Consider the following 20,309-nt stretch of genomic DNA (forward strand, 5'->3'; position numbering starts at 1 on the left):
TCCAGACCAACAAAAGGAAACACTGTAGAAACAACCTAATGCATGAATTGGAGTTTTAAGTGACATAGCTTTTCTTTTTAAAACACCCTTCTGTATTTCTCTAATGCTATAATCCTTATTGATGGTGGCATAAAACAGAGTAAGGAGTTCAGGGCAGTTGTTTAATTTTCAACATGGTCCCTTGTTGGGCCATTCCAGGGTTGCTTTGTTGACTCGCTCAGAAGTCAACTGGTATGTTAATTTCATGCATGTGAGAATGTGCTCAGAGGAGAAAGTGCTCTGTTCTTACTCCATTAAAAAAAATATTTGTGGTAAATTGAGGTTCCTCCCTCCGTTATAGCATTTGCAGAATCACAAAGAGCAAACTTATGCTGTGTACATGTTCTTCTGGGTGATGATTCACTGGCTTCTTATTATGAGAATTTTTTATATCTATATTTCATTAATTTGGATGGAGTTGTGCACATCCATGGTAGCAGAGCAGGAACTGCTTGAGCTGAAGCAGAGCTTCTTTGCATGAGTTTAGGCCAATGTTGCACTGAGGTGCTGAATGTGCTGGGAAAACTTAGTTTCACAAGCTGGGCTTTGGATCCATATGCCAGCAGTGTTCCCTCCAGATTGGTGGACATTAGTGGTCAAATATTTGATCCTCTAATGATAGAGCTTATCAAAACCTTCTTTAGGAAAGAGTGCCATGACGTTTGTTCAAGAAACCTTGGTGCTGACAATCTAGTCAACTATAGAACTTTTTCTGTCTTCCATTTCTGGTTAAGACAATGGAAAAGCCTGTGGTGAGACAACCCACAGTATTTAGACACCTTGGATCTCCTTGACCTATGTCAATATGGCTTCAGACCTATGTATGGCACTGAGACTTACTGGTAGTATTAGTCAATGATCTCCTTCTGGTGATGGATAAAAATCAGGTGTTCATGCTGATACTGTTAGATCTATCAGCTGCCTTCAAAACCATTAACAAGGAGGTGCTGCTGACTTGCCTATGGACCCAAACTGGCAGAGTTGGGATTGCCTTGTGATGGTTTGATTCTTTTCCTTCTGAGAGATCAGAGAAGGAAGGTTTGGGTAATTGCTTTTTTGGCCCAGGGATTCTCAAATTGAGTTCTATTACATGACCTTTCCTGATCAATGTGTATATGAAGTCTTAGTCAAGAAGGGGGTGGAGTTGATATATTTTCAGTATGTTAATGATGCTCAGCTCTCTCTACATTGTCTGATCTAGAGGGTTTAATTGAATGGCTATCTCATGTTATGGTAATGATTGGAGCATGCATGAGAATGAGATGGCTGAGGCTCAATCCAGACACGATTGGGGTGATTTTGATTGCTTAGGGGAAGCAACCAGAGGATATGGGGAAAATTATATCAGCCCCTCTGATTAAGTATGTGTTTGCCATTTGTCTGTCAGCTTGTCTTTTTAGACTCACAGCTACTGATAGATGATCATAGCAGCAGTGACGAGAGGACTGTTTTCCATCTGCAGTTGTAAAGAAGGTTGCAGCTCTCTCTTGGATGTGGACCTCACCACTCTCATCTGTGCCCTTGTGTCCTGGAGATTAAATTATTAAACTGTATGGGAGGCTGCACCTTAAATCATTTTAGAAACTGGAGTTAGTGCAGAAGGCAGTGCCTTCCTGTTAAGTGATGTATCGTATCTCACTTTGAGCATATCCCACCAATGCTCCATAATCTTCATTGGCTGTCTGTTGATTTCTGGATGGAGTTTAAGGTGCCAGTTATGAATTATTCACTCAACTCTACTAAAATTTAAGACTTCCTTTATTTATTTATTTTATCTTTTTTTGCTGGATTCCAACATTTTTCCTGTGTGTTAACTATATTATTCTCTTTTTCATTGCTGCCAGATAAGCTTTGAAAAGAGAATACCAATGCTGCATCATAGTTGAATTGGCTGTTAATGAGAAATGTAAGGTTGATGAGTTCTTCTCTCCACTCATGAACAAGTTCCCGAATGAGGTTTTATTGCAGGATAGCTCATTTTCTGCCTCTCCTGCACACTCCTCGTGTTTCAGATTTTTAATTCATTACGCTAGAGTTTTAATATATTTATTTCCCTTTTAAAATAGCACTATTTCCTGTCAATGGACCAGCTCAAAGGCCTTCTTAAAACATAAGAATGCCCATACTGGGTAAGACCAATGGTCCATCTAGCCCAGTATCCCGTCTTCCGACAGGGGCCGGTGCCAAATGCTTCAGAGGGACCAAACAGAGCAGAGCAAATAATCAAGTGATCCACCCCCTATTGTCCAATCCCAGCTTCTGCAAGTTATATTTTAGGGACATCCAGAGCATGGGGTTGCATCCCTGACCATCTTGGCTAATAGCCATTGATGGACCTCTCTTCCATGAACTTATCTAATTCTTTTTTGAACCCAGTTATACTCTTGGTCTTTACCACATCCCTGGCAAAGAGATCCACAGTTAACTGTGTGTTGTGTGAAGAAGTACTTCCTTATATTTGTTTTAAACCTACTGCCTGTTAATTTCATTAGTTCTTATGTTATGTGAAGGGGTGAATAACACTTCATTAGCTTTCTCCTCACCCCATTTATGATTTTATAGACCTCTGTCATATCCCCCTTAGTCGTCTCTTTTCTTAGCTGGATAGCCCCAGTCTTTTTAATCTCTCCTCTTGAGAAAGATGTTCCATACCCCTAGTCATTTTTGTTGTCCTTGTCTATGTCCTTTTTCCAGTTCTAATATATCTTTTTTGAGATGGGGCAATCGGAACTGCATACAGTATTCAAGGTATAGGTGTACCATGGATTTATATAATGGTATTATATTATATATCCCTTTCCTAATGGTTCCTAACATTCTGTTAGCTTTTTTGACTGCCGCTGCACACTGAGAAGATGTTTTCAGAGAACTGTCTACAATGACTCCAAGATCTCTTTTTTGGATAGTAACAGCTAATTTAGACCAATGTATAATTGGGATTCTATTTTCCTACCTGCATTACTTTGCATTTATCAGCATTGAATTTCATCTGCCATTTTGGATGGAGCCCATCCTTCCTGTATAGGCTCCTCCTTTCCCAAAAGGTTCCCCAGTTACTAGCAAACTTAAATCCCTCTTCCGAACACCACAATTCTGCCTGTCTTATTGGCCCTGCACATGGAACTGGAAGAATTTCAGAGAATGGTACCATGGAGGTCCTGCACTTTAATCTCTTACCTAGTAGCCTAAAAATTTGGCCAGCAAGGTCTCTCTCCTACCTTTCCCTATGTCACTGGTACTTAGATGTACCATAACCCAGGGCCGTCTCTAAATTTTTTGCTGCCCCAAGCAGCAAAAAAAAGCGCCGCCCCCCCGAGCCCACCGCCGAACGCCGCGCTCCCCCCCCCAGCGCCGCAGGAACACACACACACACCCCAGCGCCGTGCCCTGCGCTGTCCCCCCCCACCCCCCCCGCTGAGCCCATCCACTAGTGTTCTTTGTACAGCATCAACACAGCAGGGTTCAACTCCTGTTTAGGGCTTGGAGTTGTTGCTGGTTACAGCTAGTAATAACTAACTGTTTAAGGGGAATTTGCTCATTACATTGTAGCTGTTTTGATCCCTGATTACCTCTATGGGAGGGGATGTTTGCCTCTGTGCATTTGTCTGTCTGTGCCTTTTTATTTTCAGTGTGGGGAGAAAATAAAGTAGGTTGCATATTGGATACATTATCTCGGTATTAAAGTGCCATTCCCAATCTCTTTTGGATAATTGGAACAGAGAATCGCCACTCTTCATCCATCACTTTAAATGAAGGCCATAGTAAAATAGCTTCAGCTGCTGGGAATCACAAATAAGAACACTTTATCCATTTCAGTTCCCTTTTGCCCATGAAACTGTTTGAAGAGGTTTTAGCACTTTGAGCAGCAGCAGGAGGCATGTCAGCAGTTTTACAAGCCCCTTGGGGGATTGCTAAAGTGCACTGTAAGGACCTCCCAGGAAGTGTTTCATGTTCTTGGGTGTTTTTTTTTTTTTAATTCAACTGACATATTGTGTAGCGTGTTATTTGTATCATTTGATCCTGGATTCTCACTGACCGTAAAGGTCTCATTGACCAAAAAACTAGGTGTCATTTCACTGTAGCGTTCTAAACCATGTTACCTTAAGGTAACAAAGGCTATTCAAAGATAGGTTACCTTGACAGCTACTAGTGACCTAGTAAACCTATGTAATATGGGCTAACCAGGTGACTGTGGGTCAACTCTGCTCTCAGTTACCCTCGTAAGACTCTGGAGTAATTCCATATCTTTCCATTCATCCTTTATATTTGTAATGGAATTAATTTTCTTATGAATTGAGAGGGATTGTTTCTGACGGAGTGTTTTTTGTTATTTATAGCCAGATAAAAGGGCTTCTGGCTTTATTTCTGTGGTTTAAGAACCAGTCTAATCCTAGTTTTGTATTCTCTGTATGTCTTCGAATAATATAATCACTACATTTTACTCTTTTGAAAGCTGCCTGTTTTGAAGGACTGGGGCATAGGCAGTCTGGTCTAGCAGTCACGGTGGGGCTGGTGCCCACAAGTCAACGATGGCCAGGAGGCGGTAGGCACTGAGTAGGAGTTGGAGTAATCGCTAGAGCCAGGATCGATATGCAAGAGTCAGGGTCAGAGTCAGGCAGGGGTTGGAGATCAGAGATCAGAAAATGAGGTGAAGTCTGGAGTAGCAGCAGGCCAGGAGTCTGTGGGGTTGCCCAGACAACTTCATGAGGCATCCAGAAGGGTTAAATAGTATGTGTGGGCCAATCAGAGGGACGCAGAGTACTGTCACTATGGATGTTTTGGGCAATACATCCTATGGCACCTAATCTCCACGGTGCTCCTTGGATGTGGCTCTGCATGGCCTCCTGATGGTGCTGTGGGAACGTCAGCTGTCTCAGGCTCCACAGGACCAGGTTCTAGTACCATGGATCCAGACACCAGCCAAATTTAAATGGGTTGGGGGTGAAGTGTGAGTGGGAAGATAATCTGTCTCCTGTGAGGTTTGTAAGGTAACGCACCAAATCAGGATTCGATTGCATTCTTAATGATAATCCAAGGAAACTGAGCAAACTGCTTCAGGAGAGGAAGGCTTTCCATCAATTTTGAGGTGAAAGTCACTTTTATCATTTCATCAGTCCCCTGAACCATCCATTTTTTATTTAGGCCTAAGAATTTACTTATCCTGACAATGAAACCCATGCTACCATTTTTTACTTAGAGGGTTACATTATTTTTCATACATTATCTTTCAAACAGATCCTTGCTGCATTTTTGAGATTCATCTGATGCTGAAAGGCTCCAGCTTACGTGTGGCCTATCCGGGAAAAATCAAACTTCTTTTCATTACTCTTGATTAAAAGGGAAGGCCCTTTATAAAAAAAGAAAGGCGTACGAAAGAGAAAAATGCAAGGAACCAAACGAAGCCCAGTAGAGTGATGGAATTGTTCAGCCAATTGTTAGTAGATCTGTAGTTGCTATAGCCACAAACTAGCCAGTCTATTGTCCAAAGCAATTTCAGGTTGCAATAATTTATTTACATTTGATTAATTTACTGTATTGACCTTTCTATAATGCATGTCACTGTGGTATCTGAACGCCTGTGATAATACTTTGAACTTTTATAGTGCTTTTGACCTGAGAATCTCAAAGTGCTTTACTAACATTAAAGTATTGAAATTTACAACACCCATAGTAAGGAAATGAGGTATAGAGTGATTGGTTAAGACCATGCAGAAAATCTGTAGTAAAGCTAGGAGTAGAACACAGGTCTCCTGACTTCCAGTCGTGTGCCTTAAACACAGCTCAGCCTTCCTCCCCATTGTCTGACTCTGTGGCATTCACTCAACTTGCAAGGTGTAAGATGGAGTTATATACGGCAGCTCATGGGTATTAGCTTATTTAATTAGTTTAACTCTAAGCTAAATAAGACTGCTTATTGACACTTCTGCTTCAGAGTGCTTGTGCACAGCACCACTCACATCACCAGCCATGGTGAGTAGTGCCCTCCAGGGGCAAGGGAAATGGGGAGAGAATTGCTTGGTTGCATGAAACTATGAGCACAGGGCAATGGCACTGAATACTGGTACAATTTTACCCAGGCAGTGGTGATTTTAGCTGATATCCCACTCCTGGGGATATCAGAGGCACAGAAAGCACACCTGCTACTGGCATCCTGAAGCCACCCAGGCCCGTATGCTGCTAGCCTGTTTGTTGCAATGGTGCCTGCCAAAGTTATTGCAGACTGGTGTGGGAAACTATTCTACTATGGAGGAAGCTATAAGGCTGCCACCCCCAGAAACCTTTGGGAGAGAATTGCAGAGTAGCACCATGAAAGTTTCATCGAGATCTCTTCAGGAGGATTTAAGGGACATCCCTGTGTACATAAACAAACTGCTCCACATGGCCTGCCTGCCTAACTCTAAAGGGGAATGAAAAGCAGATAACAACGCTACCTCTTTATCGTACCACTACCTCTTCTAGTACGAGTAAATTAATGAAATGTCAATAGCTGTGTCCTGCTAAGTTGGGGGCGCCATCAGTACATCATTGTAATGGGAAATGCATTTACGTACTTACCCAAGGTTCTTTCTCCTGCATTGGGCTTGCCCATGCTCGAATGCTGGGACTGATTGGACTGTGGTGGAGTCTCAAACAGGTCCTGGCTCGCATCATAGCTGGATCTTCTGGTCACCTGTCCCCCATCCTCCTCTTCCTCCTCCTCCTAATTCCTTGCCTGGGGTCTGTGTCTTGGGCTCCTTGGAGGTATCCATGGTGGTCTGCAGGCTTCTGGTGGTGTCTCCTCCAAATATGGCATGCAGCTTTTTATAAAAGCAGCAGGTCTTCAGCTCAGAATCAGTTTGATTGTTGGCCTCCCTGGTCTTCTGGTATGGCTGCTGCAGTTCCTTCGCTTTCATGCAGCACAGCCGCTGATCCCTGTTGTACCCCTTTTCTCCTGCATCCCTCGTCCAATCTGCTCATAGATGTCCACATTTCTATGGCTGGTCGTCCTGTGCCTGCACGGCCTATTCTCCCCTCAGGCCCAGGAGATCCGATATCTCCTGTCTACTCCAGGCAGGAGTGTGTAGCCAGCCTGGTCAGCTGGGCAGTCGCACACAACAGTGTAGAGCTGCTAGGTGTGCTTGCCAAGATGAGCAATCAAGAAACGGTATTTCAAAAATTCACAGGGTTTTTAGGGAGAGGGGGGCTTATGGTCTCTGTGATCTCTGGGCAGTGGAGTTCACAATTGTGACAAAAGCAGTGTTGGGCATTGTGGGACAGCCGCTGGGAGACTGTTAGGGTCAACATAGGTAACGAACGAAGTGTCTACACGTGCACTGCATCAACCTCAGTACATTGACCATGGCTCAGCGCCATTCGGGGAGGTGGGGTTACTGTACTGTCATAATGGGGCACTTACATCAGTGGGAGACAAATTTAAGCACAGACATATGCACTACTAGGTTGATGCAAGGCAGCTTACGTTGACCTAACTGTTGTGTAGCCTAGTCCTAACACCTTTATTTATACCACCACACGTAAAGGTAGTTTCATTTGATGTTTAGCTGTATATCAAACTGATAAAAGCAGCAGGAAGTTCCAAACTAAAGCTAACAGACTCTTCAGAACTCACCTCTCTGTATTGAAAATGTAAAATCAGTCACTGTTCAGAGTGTTCATAATGTAGCAGGTTTCAGATGCAGTTTAACCCTCAACTTACAATTTATATACCTTTTAAAATGAAACTTTAAACAAAACAAAAAAGTGAAAAAACTCCTACCTAGATTGTGTGCGATTTACCTGTAATTAAGAACACAGAGTGAATGATACATATAAAGGGACTCTGAAAATATGCTGAGTATTGATTGAGTATTCTCTGTGGTCTATTGTGTGTTTCAGCCATTTCTGAAATGCATGCTGTTGATGAGATGGGCTGTAATAGACCTTCTAGAGACCTTCTTGTCTTTTCATATAAATAGGCATTTGGCAGCGTTTTTAAATGCATACCTGATAGAATTTTGTTTAATGCATTTCACTTTTTTCATGTGTTCCTTGTTTAATTCCAACAAGCATCTGACATGAAAGCTAAAGATAAAAGTGTGACATAGTACAATTAGCTTCTGTGAAGTCTGCATAACACTAATGGAACACAGCTCTTCCCTATGCACAACTAGCATAATGCAGACCATTTTTTAGTCATTTGTGTTATACATGAGAAGGTGAAATGAGTACTTTTGTCCCCCCGCACACACATAACCAAGGTCCCTATGTCTGATAATATTGGAAATAATTAATCTTTCCAAATATGAAAAGCAGTAATTTCTGCAATCAAGTCAGAGACATGTAACACTTGTAATGTAAACCTTTGTACAGTAAGAAAAATAACCTGGAATTTAGAGCAGAGTCTAGAAATACAGTAAATATCAGGAAATTTTGTAAGCTGCTTTCACCTTTTTCCATCCAGTATTGTCTAAATTGTGCCTTATTAGTGCGTGTTGTGATTTCATACCAACAAATTTGTAGCTGTTTCTAGTCAAATAAATACAAGCTTAAGAGTGCAGTTTGAAATCAATGTGCTGGACTTGTGCATTTAAATCCACTGAACTGTTAAGAAACAGGATTTGTGAACATGCTTTGTGAAAATGCTCTCTTGAAAAAGTTCTAATATTTTGCTGAAGCAAAATAGATTTATTATTGTAGCAAACCAGCAGGGTTCTTCCCACTGTGGTCATGCTTTTTTGTTTCCTTTGGCCTAAGTAAGTGTCTTTCCTACATTTCATAGTTATAATTAGAAATAGGTTCAAGCTATGGAGTTTGGGTCCAGATGCAAATGTGAATTTCCCTAAACTTCAGGGTGTGTTTGGATTTAGTGCTGTGGTTTGATCTGCTGGAGAGACAGCCTCAAGCTGTGAAGTTTGGGACTGAATTTTCCCAGTGTTTGGAAGGGGGTTGGACCTAGTGCTCTATTTTCAACCCACTTCTGGATATACTATGGGGGTTCTGCTACAGTTATGGCATATGTGTGGCCCTGTATCCATCAGGATGCTGATATAATTTCATCTGCCTTTAGAGCTACTCCACTATTTACCCTAAAACAATTTTGGTGTCCGGGTGTGAGAAAAGTTGCGCTGATAAGGTCTGATGGTTACTTCATTATGTTCTGCACCTCTTGATGATGATGTTACAGTTAATTTTTAAAAATGCTTTATAAACACTTCAGCCAGCCCCAGAACTTACAACAAAAAAGCACAGCACATAGCTGCCAAATTTAAAATAGGAGCACTTAGAAAGATGCCACAGATGGATTGTGTCATACATGGGGGTTAAGTATGAATGTTGGGTTCCTTCTGGAAAAGGTCTTGCCTCCTACCCTCTACTGATTATATATTGCATTTGCTGCTGTAGAACATAGGTGTGGGGTAAATATAAAAGGTACAGGAGAATATATTGCAGCCAGTTTGCTGGCAGGGAACAACAGCATTGCATTTCTTCTACCAGTTTTCAGTCCTGTGGAGGGCAGTTCAGCAGTGCTCGGTGTGGTATCTGCAGTGCTCCATCGCCTGTGCAGAGTGGCTTGGCAGCAGTTGAGTGGTGCAGCTGTTGAGCGGCGCAGCTGCGCACAGAGAAACATGTCTGGAGAACAGCGGGTCAAAAAAAAAAAAAAACCTAACCATTTTTTCCCCCTGTGAAAAATTTCTAACAAATTTTAATTTGAAATTTTTCACATGAGATGCTTCACAGGCAACTTTCCAAACTGAAAAATATTCAAAATTCCGATTATTCCCTCCCCCTCCGTTTTTTGCTGTTGAACTACAGTATAATAGAATTAATGCTATCTAGAGGATTTTTTTCCCTTCATTTTTTCCTCTATCTCTTTGTTTTTTCCTCCTGTTGACATTTTCCAAAGTCAAAAATGTTTTGAAATGTTACAGAAGGAAAAAAATGTGAAAAAAAGAACAAAACCAAAGCCTGGGCTTTATTCATTTTATTGTGCTTAGTGGGAATAGTGGGGGAGGCAGAAGGTGAGAAAAGTGGTAAAAACAAAAAATTAAAAATGTAATTATTGATTTTGGAGAAAAAAAAATAGAAACCAAATTTTCATTTCATGACTTCTCATAAAAAATCATCAAAAATTACATTTTTATAGGATAAAAGTACAGTTTTAACCAGAAAATGTTTCTCTGGAGGAGGAGTGTTGATGTAGCCGTGTCGGTCCCAGGATATTAGAGAGACAAGGTGGGTGAGGTAATATCTTTTATTGGACCAACTTCTGTTGGTGAGAGAGACAAGCTTTCAAGTTTACATAGAGGTCTAATTCAGGTGAGCTCTCTCACCAACAGAAGTTGATCAAGTTAAAAGATACTATCTCACCTACCTTGTCTCTCTCAAGCTATACTGTGCTAGCAGCTGGCCAGCAGGGAGAGCAGCACAAAGAAGGCTGTTTGCCTCTAGGCAGACTTGGGGAGGGAGAGGTTCTGGCTACTGGGTTTAGCTCTCCCCACTGCTCTAGGAGAAAGAAGGAGAACCCCCGGCACCTTCCAAAGCTCAAGGGAGAAAGGTGCTATTGGTGAGGGGCTGGCGATTAAGAGGAAGCAGAGCCTAGAGGTGAAATGAGGGAGTCAGAGGGGATTGGGATGAAAACAGGGGGAAACGTTAGCTAGAAAGATGAGGGGCAGAGGTAGGGTGACCATATTTCCGAAAGGGAAAACAGGACACCTGTGGAGCTAGTTTGAGCGCCACCCTCCCCCCCTCCTGTGCAGGACTGTCCCAAGTCCTTCACCCCCCTCATGAGGAGTCGCTGCTCGCCCGAGCCCTACCCGCCCCCCACACACGAGAGGCTGGGGCTGGCATCACTGCTCACTAAAGCCCTGCTGCCCCCGCCCAAGCCTTGCCTCCCCCACCTGGGCGGGCATCACCACTCCCCACCCTCACCCCCGATCATGTTGGCAAGAGCAAATGTGACACATGCCCACTTTTGCCAAAAACATCAGGACACCCAGGATGGTTTAAAAAAGGGACTGTCCTGGCTAAAATGGGGTGTATGTTTACCCTAGGCATGGGGACATTCTGAGGTAGGGGGAGTAGTGAGAAATTTGATGGATTTGGAGTGGAAGGGAAACAACTGATGGACTTGGTGGAGAAGCAGATGTATTTTGAGGGGCTGGAGATGGGGGAGTTGATGGGTTTGATAGAGGGGATTTCAGGTTCTGCTGAGGGCAAATGGGTTTGCAGTTCTGACAGAACTTGCAACTGGGACAGCAGCACCAAGAGCATTTATAGAGCCAGCTTCTTGTCCCTCAGCTTTAGGGCCAAATTACTCCTCTGAACATAGAGCAGCAAGTGGTCAACCTGGCAGGCAGGATTTATGTGCTTGAGGGCTCTAAATATTGTTTCAATGCTCATTCACTGACTAATCGGCAGCTTGTTCCATTTGTTTTATGGTTGCTAATACCAATAAACACTTTTAATCCCCCAGCAATGAAATAGGCTGCAGTTCTAGAAAAACTGGACCTGCTGGAGCACTCAAAGGCATCTTTTCAGTAGGATCATGAGTTGTTTGGGAGGAACCAGGAAAACTGTATGGCTGCCTAGCTGAACATTTAATCCTGTGTGATTGTTTACATGATTGTCATTCTGATTATGCCCCCGTCCATGATTAGTGAGCCTTGCTCCTTTCACTCCTTTACAGTTATGTTAACAGCTCTAAAGAACTGCCAGCATAGCCACTTTAGCAGCAGACAGTTACACTGTGCTTTTTTTATTATTATTAGTGTTCAATTTTAAGGGTTGCCAGACACTAAATACTAAGTCTTCTCTTTATAGTTCTATGGTAATTTGTCCTGCAGTTATAAAGTAGCTCTTTTTTTTCCTCCTGCTTCCTGCTAAACAAAAACTCATTTTTTTTTTAAAAGACTGAGCAAACAGAAAATTGTTCCATTTTTTATATAAACGGTGATTATATGAACAGATATTATCAAGGTTAAAAAAAGAATGCAGAGCAATTTATGTCTGAAAATCCTGGTTGGGTTGGGTTTTTGGGTTGTTTTTTTTTTTTGTTTGTTTTTTTTTTTGTTAATGGTGGTTCTATTACATTTTTCCAGAAATATTTTTTCAAATGCTGTTTGTATTGCGGTACTGACATTTAGTGCAAGTCTGGGTAAAAATGATATTTAAAGATCTTAAGATATATTCTTGTTCTACAACAATAAATGCTGCTAGCTTTCAGGTACAATTAGTATTCCATCTATTCTTAACATTTTTATTCCATGTATTCTCTCTCTTTCTGGTAGACGCCTTGCATTTCCAAGACTGAAAATCAGCCTCAAGGACTTGCAACTAGTGTTAGGTGGGGACAGACACCCATCAATCAGTCTACACCCTGGGACACAGATGAACCACCCTCTAAACAGATGAGGGAGAATGAAAACCCAGGTATGTTTTCAACCTTATTTGTAATTCTACTAGGGAAAATAGTTCAAAGCAAATTCAATACACTATCTCCAATTACCTCTCTCAATTAGACTTTATTGTAAGTCATATATATATATATGTATGTGACTTATGAATATATATATATATACACACACACACACACTGCAGCTGGATTTTTCTCTCTCGTTGTAAAGACCCCTTCAAGTTTCCTATACACCAGGTATCAAGAGGCCTGCAAGTTCATTAATGTGTTTTTCCCCTTCTCTGTTTTTGCCAAAGTAAAAAGCACTGGGTAGTACTTTAAGATCTCTTTTATGTCCAGAACTACCTAAAACGATTTCCAGCTTCCAGACACACACTGTACATTGTGCAGCTATGCCAGATGCCTAATTGCAACCTCTTTGTAGTGGCTGGAGCACTACTATTACACATGCAGGGTGTTTGTCAGGGAGCCATGAAAGCACGGTGGGGAAAGAGGTTAATTTTCTTGGAAGCATATACTTAAGCTGCATAAAGCACGAAATACATAAAACATGCTGCATGTTACCTGATCAGTATTTTAACAATTGCACTCACATCACTGCAGCAATTTTAGGCACTTATCAGTTTGGAATAGTTCCAGATCCTGCACCACTTTATATATTGTAAAGAAAAAAGAAACCTTAGGTGCTACTAAAAGGTTCATTTATGGGCAGCATTTACATAAAGAGAAAGTTTGTGTGGTGTGTTTTTTTTTTTGGCCAAAATTGTTCTTATTGCTAGCTTTCCTTTTTCCTCTCTGTTCCAGGTACAGCACCATGGGTTACAACAGTTGCAGCGGGTAGTCAGCCAACTCTTATAACTCATTCATATGGAATGACTCAGCCTCCAACCTTCAGCCCAGCAGTGAACGTCCAGGCCCCTATCATTGGAGTTACACCCTCACTCCCTCCTCACGTTACCCCTCAGCTTCCATTAATGCCAGCTCATTATCAGCTTCAACAGCAGCCTTCACAGCCTCTGAATAACATGGTTGTGAACCTGCAAAGCCAGCCTTTGTACACTAACAGCCAGCCGATCATGTCCTCTATGACTGGGGTTGGTCAGGTGACTCACCCAGGCCACACTGCAGTAGGGAATGGTCATATGACTTGCCCTATTCTGCCTCCACCACCACCTGCTCTGCCTTCAGCTGCCCTACCCAATAGTGTTCCAGCTACCAATGGGCAAGCTGCTCCTCCGCTTCCTCCCAACCAGACGGGCAATCAGGAGACCACAAATGGGGTACAAATGCTACGGACTATTGGCGTGGGAAAGTACGAGTTCACAGACCCTTGGCATCCAAAAGGTAAGTCAGACTGGACCTCTTAATGTTGTTTTTGGTACACGGTGCCACAATACACGGGCTCTCAGGAATGAATTAGGCCACAGTATTCAAGTTGTGCCAAGAAAGCTGTAAAAGAGGTGTAGCCTAGCCAATAAAAACATCTTTACTCTTGATGTACTTGTGCCAGTACTCCAGCATCAGTTTCCTGTCTTGTGCTCCGCAGTAGCTTTTATGAATTAAAGATGACAAAACCAATTCTTAAGAGGGGGAGAAAGAAAAGCTTGGACTTTTTTTAGTATTGAATGACACCTTTTAGGGTCCATCAAAGAATCTGGTATTCCACATCTCAAAGCACATGAGATGGCTGCTGTTCAGTGCTGCACAGTTTCTATGATTCCTTTTGAGATGTAATATATTTATTTATAAGTCAGACCACTTTCTTTGGCTTGAGTTGAGCCTGAGCTACAAGAGTAAAAACTTGTTTTTAACTGTTTCCTTCCTGTGCATTTCAAAGGGAACCAAACAAGTGAAAGTTACATTACTGACTGGAGCCAAAGAAAGCCAGGAAGTTCAATGTTAAAGGTGAAGGTCTATGTACTATCCACTTCATTGGGCTTAAGTGTTACAATAATTTATGAACAGTGGATCTTCAAAGATTGATCCTTCCTGAAGAGCAGCTTCGAAATGTGCTACTGTACTCAGGCACAATGGAATGTTATGTTCAGAGTTTCAGTCTGATACCAGACCCTGGAATGTTGTTTTAATCTAGTATCTGTGTGGTGATCATTTTTATTTCACTTTTTGGGTTTTGCCCAGCTTCTAAAAAAATCATTAATATACCATGTGTGAAGCTGAAACAAAATTTAGCTTAAAAAAAACACAAACATCCTGTCAGCAAAATCTATTTAATTGATGCAAAAGACCACAAAGAATCCATTAGGTCAGTGGTGTTATTTTTATATTTGTATTTAGGCAAGGCCCATGTGTAAATTATGTACTCACTATGAGCTATTAAAGTCTATTGTGTAAATCTGTGTTAAGGCCAAGGGATCTTTATTAAAAAATGGTTAGCCCAATAACCCTTACTGCTTATTATATAAATTATATTTTGGCAGGTGCAAACCCTTACCAACACCTCTTGAGACACCAGTACTGCACATGCTCAGCAGTTATTTTCCAAAGCAAAATATTGTGACTGCTTTCTAGTCTTTCAGTCCCAAACTACCAAATACAACTAAACCCCATTGCAGGCTGTTGGCCTTCCTTATTTTTCTCTCCTGTAAAAGCTTAAATGAACTTTGAGTGATACAAGTACAGACAAGCAGTTGAAAATGGGTAAACTGCTGTTTTGAGTGTTTTTTGTCAATTGTTTCCCTTAAAACGAATCCCTCTGGTCCAAGACCTTGTTTTCCCAGATGGTTTTACATGTTATAAACGATTGAAAAAAAGGGACTTCTAGACAAAACCTGAGAGATTCTTAGCTGTGGTGTTTCTATTAGATCCTTCTCTATTATACTGAAGCCATTCCTTTTCCAGAGCAATGTTTCTCAACCTTTATGGCCACTTACCTCAGTTTACCAGACAAAGGGTGTGATTACATTACAGCGGCTGCAGCAGCACAGCTACATCGCTGCAGCTGTGCCACTGTAGCGCCACAGTTTAGATGCCTCCTTCATCGACAGAAGGGATTTTCCATCAATGTAGTTAATCCATCTCTCTGAAAAGCAGTAGCTAGAAGAATTCTTCCATTGACCTGGCTGTATCCACACTGGGAGTTAGGCTGACCTAACTACATCGCACAGGGCACAACATTTTTCACAGCCTTTAGCGACATAGCTAGATCGATCTAATTTTTAAGTGTAGGCCAGGCCTAAGGCCTGATTCAGCATGTGCCTAGTTGTAAGTACTTGTGTAGTCCCATTGAAGTCAATGGGATTGCTTAAAAACCTTGCTTAATCAGTGCCAGTAGCTTCAGGTGTTCCAGATGCAACCTACCACTCCCCATCCAATTGTGGGTATTTAACTTGCAATATAACTCTGGCTGCTTCAAACCATAGTCTAATCTCATTAGGGTGACCAAATCACAACACTAAAATATTGGAACACATTGGGGTGCCATCAGCCCCACCCACAGTCCACCCCACCCCTCACAGGGTCTGCCCCCACTCTGCCCCAGGTCCCGCTCCCTCCCTGTTCACCCCCTCTCCACCACGCCCTTCCTCATCCCCCCAGCCCCCTGTTGGCTTGCTGCGTCCCTCCTCAGTCCCCCACCCACCTCTTGCCTTTTCACCCTCGCCACCCGTCACTCACCTCTTCACCCTCCCGCCCACCACTCACCCCTACGGCGCCAACTTCCCCTCTGCTGGGTGGGTGCTCACCCACTCCCCACCTCTTCCCACCCTCGCTCCGCCCCCATTCCACCCCTTTACCCCAAGTCCCCGCCCCTGCCCTGCCTCTTCTCCACCTCCTCCCCTGAGCGTGCCGAGTCCCCACTCCTCCCCCCTCCCTCCTGGAAAGCGCTAAGCGCCGCCAAACAACTGTTAGGTGGCGGGAAGCACTGGGACGGGGGGAGGAGTGGGGACGCAGTGTCCTGGGGGAGTGGGGGAGAAGAAGACGAGGAGGGGGGAGCTTGGCTGCAATTTTTCCCCGTGAGTGCTCCAACCCTGGAGCACCCACGGAGTTGGCGCCTCCCTCACACTCGCCTCCTTATCTGAATATCGGGACAAATGGCATCCCAATCGTACATTGATCGGGATGCGGGACAAAGGGCTAAATATCGGGACAGTTCCGATTTTATCGGGACATCTGGTCACCCTAAATCTCCTGGCGGAAAATTCATCATCATGGCAAGCTTTTAATACTGGTTTTCAAACTCTTGACTATCAATGACGCTAACGCTGCTCCAAACTCTAGGCTTGCAGCTGTAAAAGTACACCTCTACCCCAATATAACGCGACCCGATATAACACGAATTCGGATATAACATGGTAAAGCAGTGCTCCGGGGCGGGCGGGGCTGCGCGCTCTGCCAGATCAAAGCAAGTTCGATATAACACGGTTTCACCTATAATGGGGCAAGATTTTTTGGCTCCCAAGGACAGCGTTATATCGGGGTAGAGGTGTAGTCTCAGCTCCGTTGTGTGTTAGAACACAGACATATGAGGCAGGGAAACAGTGGGATACTTGAGTTCAGAGAAGCTCCTACTTAAGGGGAGGAAAGGGTACAGAGAATGCCAGTCATACAAGGCTAAAGCAGAAGAACTTAGTCCCCTATGTGTGATTGGGAACCTTTGTACCTAGGACATGTTCAGAAGCAGAATATGGAGAAAACCACCAATTCTAACCAGTGTTAACTGGTAACCGATTAGCCGTGCTATTTTTCATAAATTGCTGGCTAGACAGCTGTTTTCCCGGGAATTAGATTTAACTAGCTTCCCTATGTAGGGTCATCAGCAACTAATTTATTCCCTGTCTTTTAATGGTAAAGAGAGACAATGAAGCATGCATATTCAAATGCCTCAAAAGCAGAGCTTGTTTTGCAAAAAAAAAAAATAGGGCATTTCTTCCTCCGCTTCTAATCTTGAAAGCCTTTATTTATAAAACTATAATTCGACTTGGCAAATCGAATGTCAAACAAGCATATACAAGAAAAAAAGGGGGAGGTCAGGGGGCCAGGGAGGGAAGAGAGAAGAAAACTGAGTTTTGAAACCCGACCTTAAAAACTTGCTGTGGTAGAGTAGGATTCTTATTGTAAACCATGTGGGTTTGGATGTGGGTTGTTTTTTTTTTTTTTAATTGTTTTAATTTCTCCCCTAGGGGATGTAAGGCTCTACAGTCCAATTGATTTCACGCTCTTACATGATAGACGGCTTGCTCTCAGAGAAGGAATGGAAACACATGTGATGATATCAAGCCATTGAAACATTTAAAGTCAGAACTGGTTCTTTACCATTTTTTAAAAGATTTTCTCTCTTTTTGGGGGGAACCTTGGTCAGCAATATAAGACGATCTGCTGCAGACAGCCTTAGGATCTCTCTTATTAAATTCTTGAGATTTTCTATTTTATTGTTTGACTTGACAGTCCAGTCTTGCACAGGTCTGAATAATTACAGAACAATCCCCTAATTGAAAGAACAGATCTTGCCAGTCAGTACTCCCCTTATTCTGATATTTTTAGACTTCATTAGTGAACTGATTTGAAATTTCACATTTTGTTTCCTATAATTATGTTTCATTTGGCTGAGTTGTATTCCTGTAGGGGCCAAATTAGAATGCATTCACTCAAAACTGTGTTTCTTAATTGGTTACTTCTATTTAAAGCTAAGCAAATAAATTACAAAAAATTAAAGGCACTGTTGATATGCTGTTTCATTTGCAATAGGTCAAAGTGATCTTCTGTAATGTATGACTGAAGAAGTCAGATTGTTTGTGTTTTCTTGAGTGTTAACAAGAATAGTTACATACAGCAGATTTTCTTTCTATTTACGGTGTAAAGGACCAATCCTGCGATGTTTACTCATGCAAGTATTCCCTTTAATTGTAATATGACTTCTTGCATAAATAAAGATTTACTCACATGAGTCAGGCTTGCAGGATTGGCCTTTAAGTCTTTCTTCCTAACTGGGTTGTGGGAGGCGATCCTGTGAGGGTTTTTTGTTGTTTGTTTTTGTCACATATTAAATACAATTTTTTTTATATTTACCCTCATTAATGGATTTCCTATTTTAAAAGCAGCTATTATGGGAAAAGTAAATAGTATTTTAAAAAAGAATTACTTTTATGCATCATGTGTGAAGAATTGTATCTCTGTGCTTTGTGAATATGTGGGATCTATTATCATACATGATCAACAGTAGTACTGAGATGTGACTGGTTTAGACAGTAACTGCCTTTGGGCTGAATTTACAGTAAGCATTTCTAGCTGTCATCCAAAGCCATGTCACCTTACTACAGAAATGTCACACAAATATTCTAGTACAGAATTAGCTATTGCACTTCATCCCTGTTTCAAGTCCTGTTCTGTCTTGGAAAGATAAGTGTCATGGGAATTAGAAAGGAAAGTATATTCAGAAGTATGCGCTGAGGATCTACTGAAGCTCACATAAATAAATGTGTACATGCTTGCTGTAGAATATGAAATTATAGCAAGTCAAGAAGAATGTTCAAGTACAATTTTAGTATCTTGGGGCTAGACTGTCACTTGCCCAGCCCACCTGCTTGGAGGAGGAAGGGGATGTAAGTCGCCCCTTTACTCCCTCACACATGCTACCTGCATTGCAATTCATAGCACAATGTAGGAGAGCAACCTCTTCAGGGCTGCTGTTTCACCTTCTGCACTGTTGAGCCTGGAGTGGGGCAGAGCACAGCTGAGCCAGCACATGAGATGGGTGGAAGTAATATGTATCAGATAAAGGACTGGAACAGATTACATCCCTTCTGGAGTAATGGGGGAACTAGGTACCAAACTGAGATTGAGTCCTCATGGGGCCGCACAACCGCATGTTTCCTCTTACTGAGGGCCTGTGGAAAATCCACAGAATAGTCCTGCCATGTGTACAGTACTACATTCAAATTCCAAGACAAGCTCTGAGAACTTCTCTCAATATGAAAAGTGTATTTTTAAAGCAATTTGATATAACGTCAACCATGGAGGCTAACAAGGTTCTGTACTGCAGTGCTTTCCCCTGCAATTTATAATTAATCTTGAGAGGCTTTGGTTTTAATTTATGAATTTTGATGGATAATATTGCTGTTTATTTCCAAGTATTTTTCTTTTATATTTTATTGGTTTTATTGTTTTTTTAACTAGCAAGGAAAATAAATCAGATGCTAATTGTGGTTCAGAAAGAAATAACTGTAGAAGTCATCATAGATAAAGAAATAAAATCTGAGCATTTTTTACCTATAATACTAATTTCTCAACACTTCATTTTCAAGCATTATCACACATCATGAATTAAAACCAAGGTGATGCCTTCAAATGAATACTGTTGCACCATCACTGACCTAATCAAAGGGAGCATTTATACTCTTCACCCTTGACCTCATTACATTGGAACTCTCATTAGCCCTCAGACAATACTAACTTTTATTCTTTGTAAATGTTGACTTGGTACAATGCAGGGTTTTTTTGATGATAATCATTCATTTCTCTTTCTATGCAAAAATGATGTTTACTGAGTTAGGGCTTATTTTTAAAGGGGCTTCAACTTGACCTGCAGTTTTGTGACTGTAACTAATTCTGAGCGGAAAATTAACTGCAGGTGCAAAAGCTAACTTTTAGCCCTCTAACTACCTAAGAGAAAGCAGGGTCCTGTGGTTAAGGCTTTGGATTGAGACACAGAAGATCTGGATTCAATTTTTGACTTTGCCACAGACTATTTGTGTGCCCTTTGGCAAGTCATTTATTCTACGTGTCACACTTCCCTGTTTGTATAATTGTGATGATAATACGTCCTCTCTAATCTCCTTCATCTGTTTTGTCTATTTAGACTGTAAACTCTTCAGGGTAGTAAATGTCTTTTACTATGTGTTTGTAAGTGCCTAGGACATTGATG

The 20,309-nt window shown here is 41.9% G+C and overlaps 1 protein-coding gene across 3 annotated transcripts in view; it reads left to right on the forward strand.

Moving 5' to 3' along the window:
- KLHL29 (kelch like family member 29) overlaps positions 1-20,309 on the forward strand; it is a 553,446-nt gene that overhangs the window by 347,754 nt on the left and 185,383 nt on the right. For all 3 annotated transcript variants that reach the window (XM_054024033.1, XM_054024034.1, XM_054024032.1), the window contains 2 exons: positions 12,306-12,447; positions 13,235-13,774. In XM_054024033.1, the coding sequence (XP_053880008.1) occupies positions 12,306-12,447; positions 13,235-13,774 (682 nt within the window). The remainder of the gene's footprint in view (positions 1-12,305; positions 12,448-13,234; positions 13,775-20,309) is intronic.

Source organism: Malaclemys terrapin, chromosome 3, assembly GCF_027887155.1.
Source record: "Malaclemys terrapin pileata isolate rMalTer1 chromosome 3, rMalTer1.hap1, whole genome shotgun sequence".
In the NCBI taxonomy this organism is placed as follows: Eukaryota; Metazoa; Chordata; order Testudines; family Emydidae; genus Malaclemys; species Malaclemys terrapin.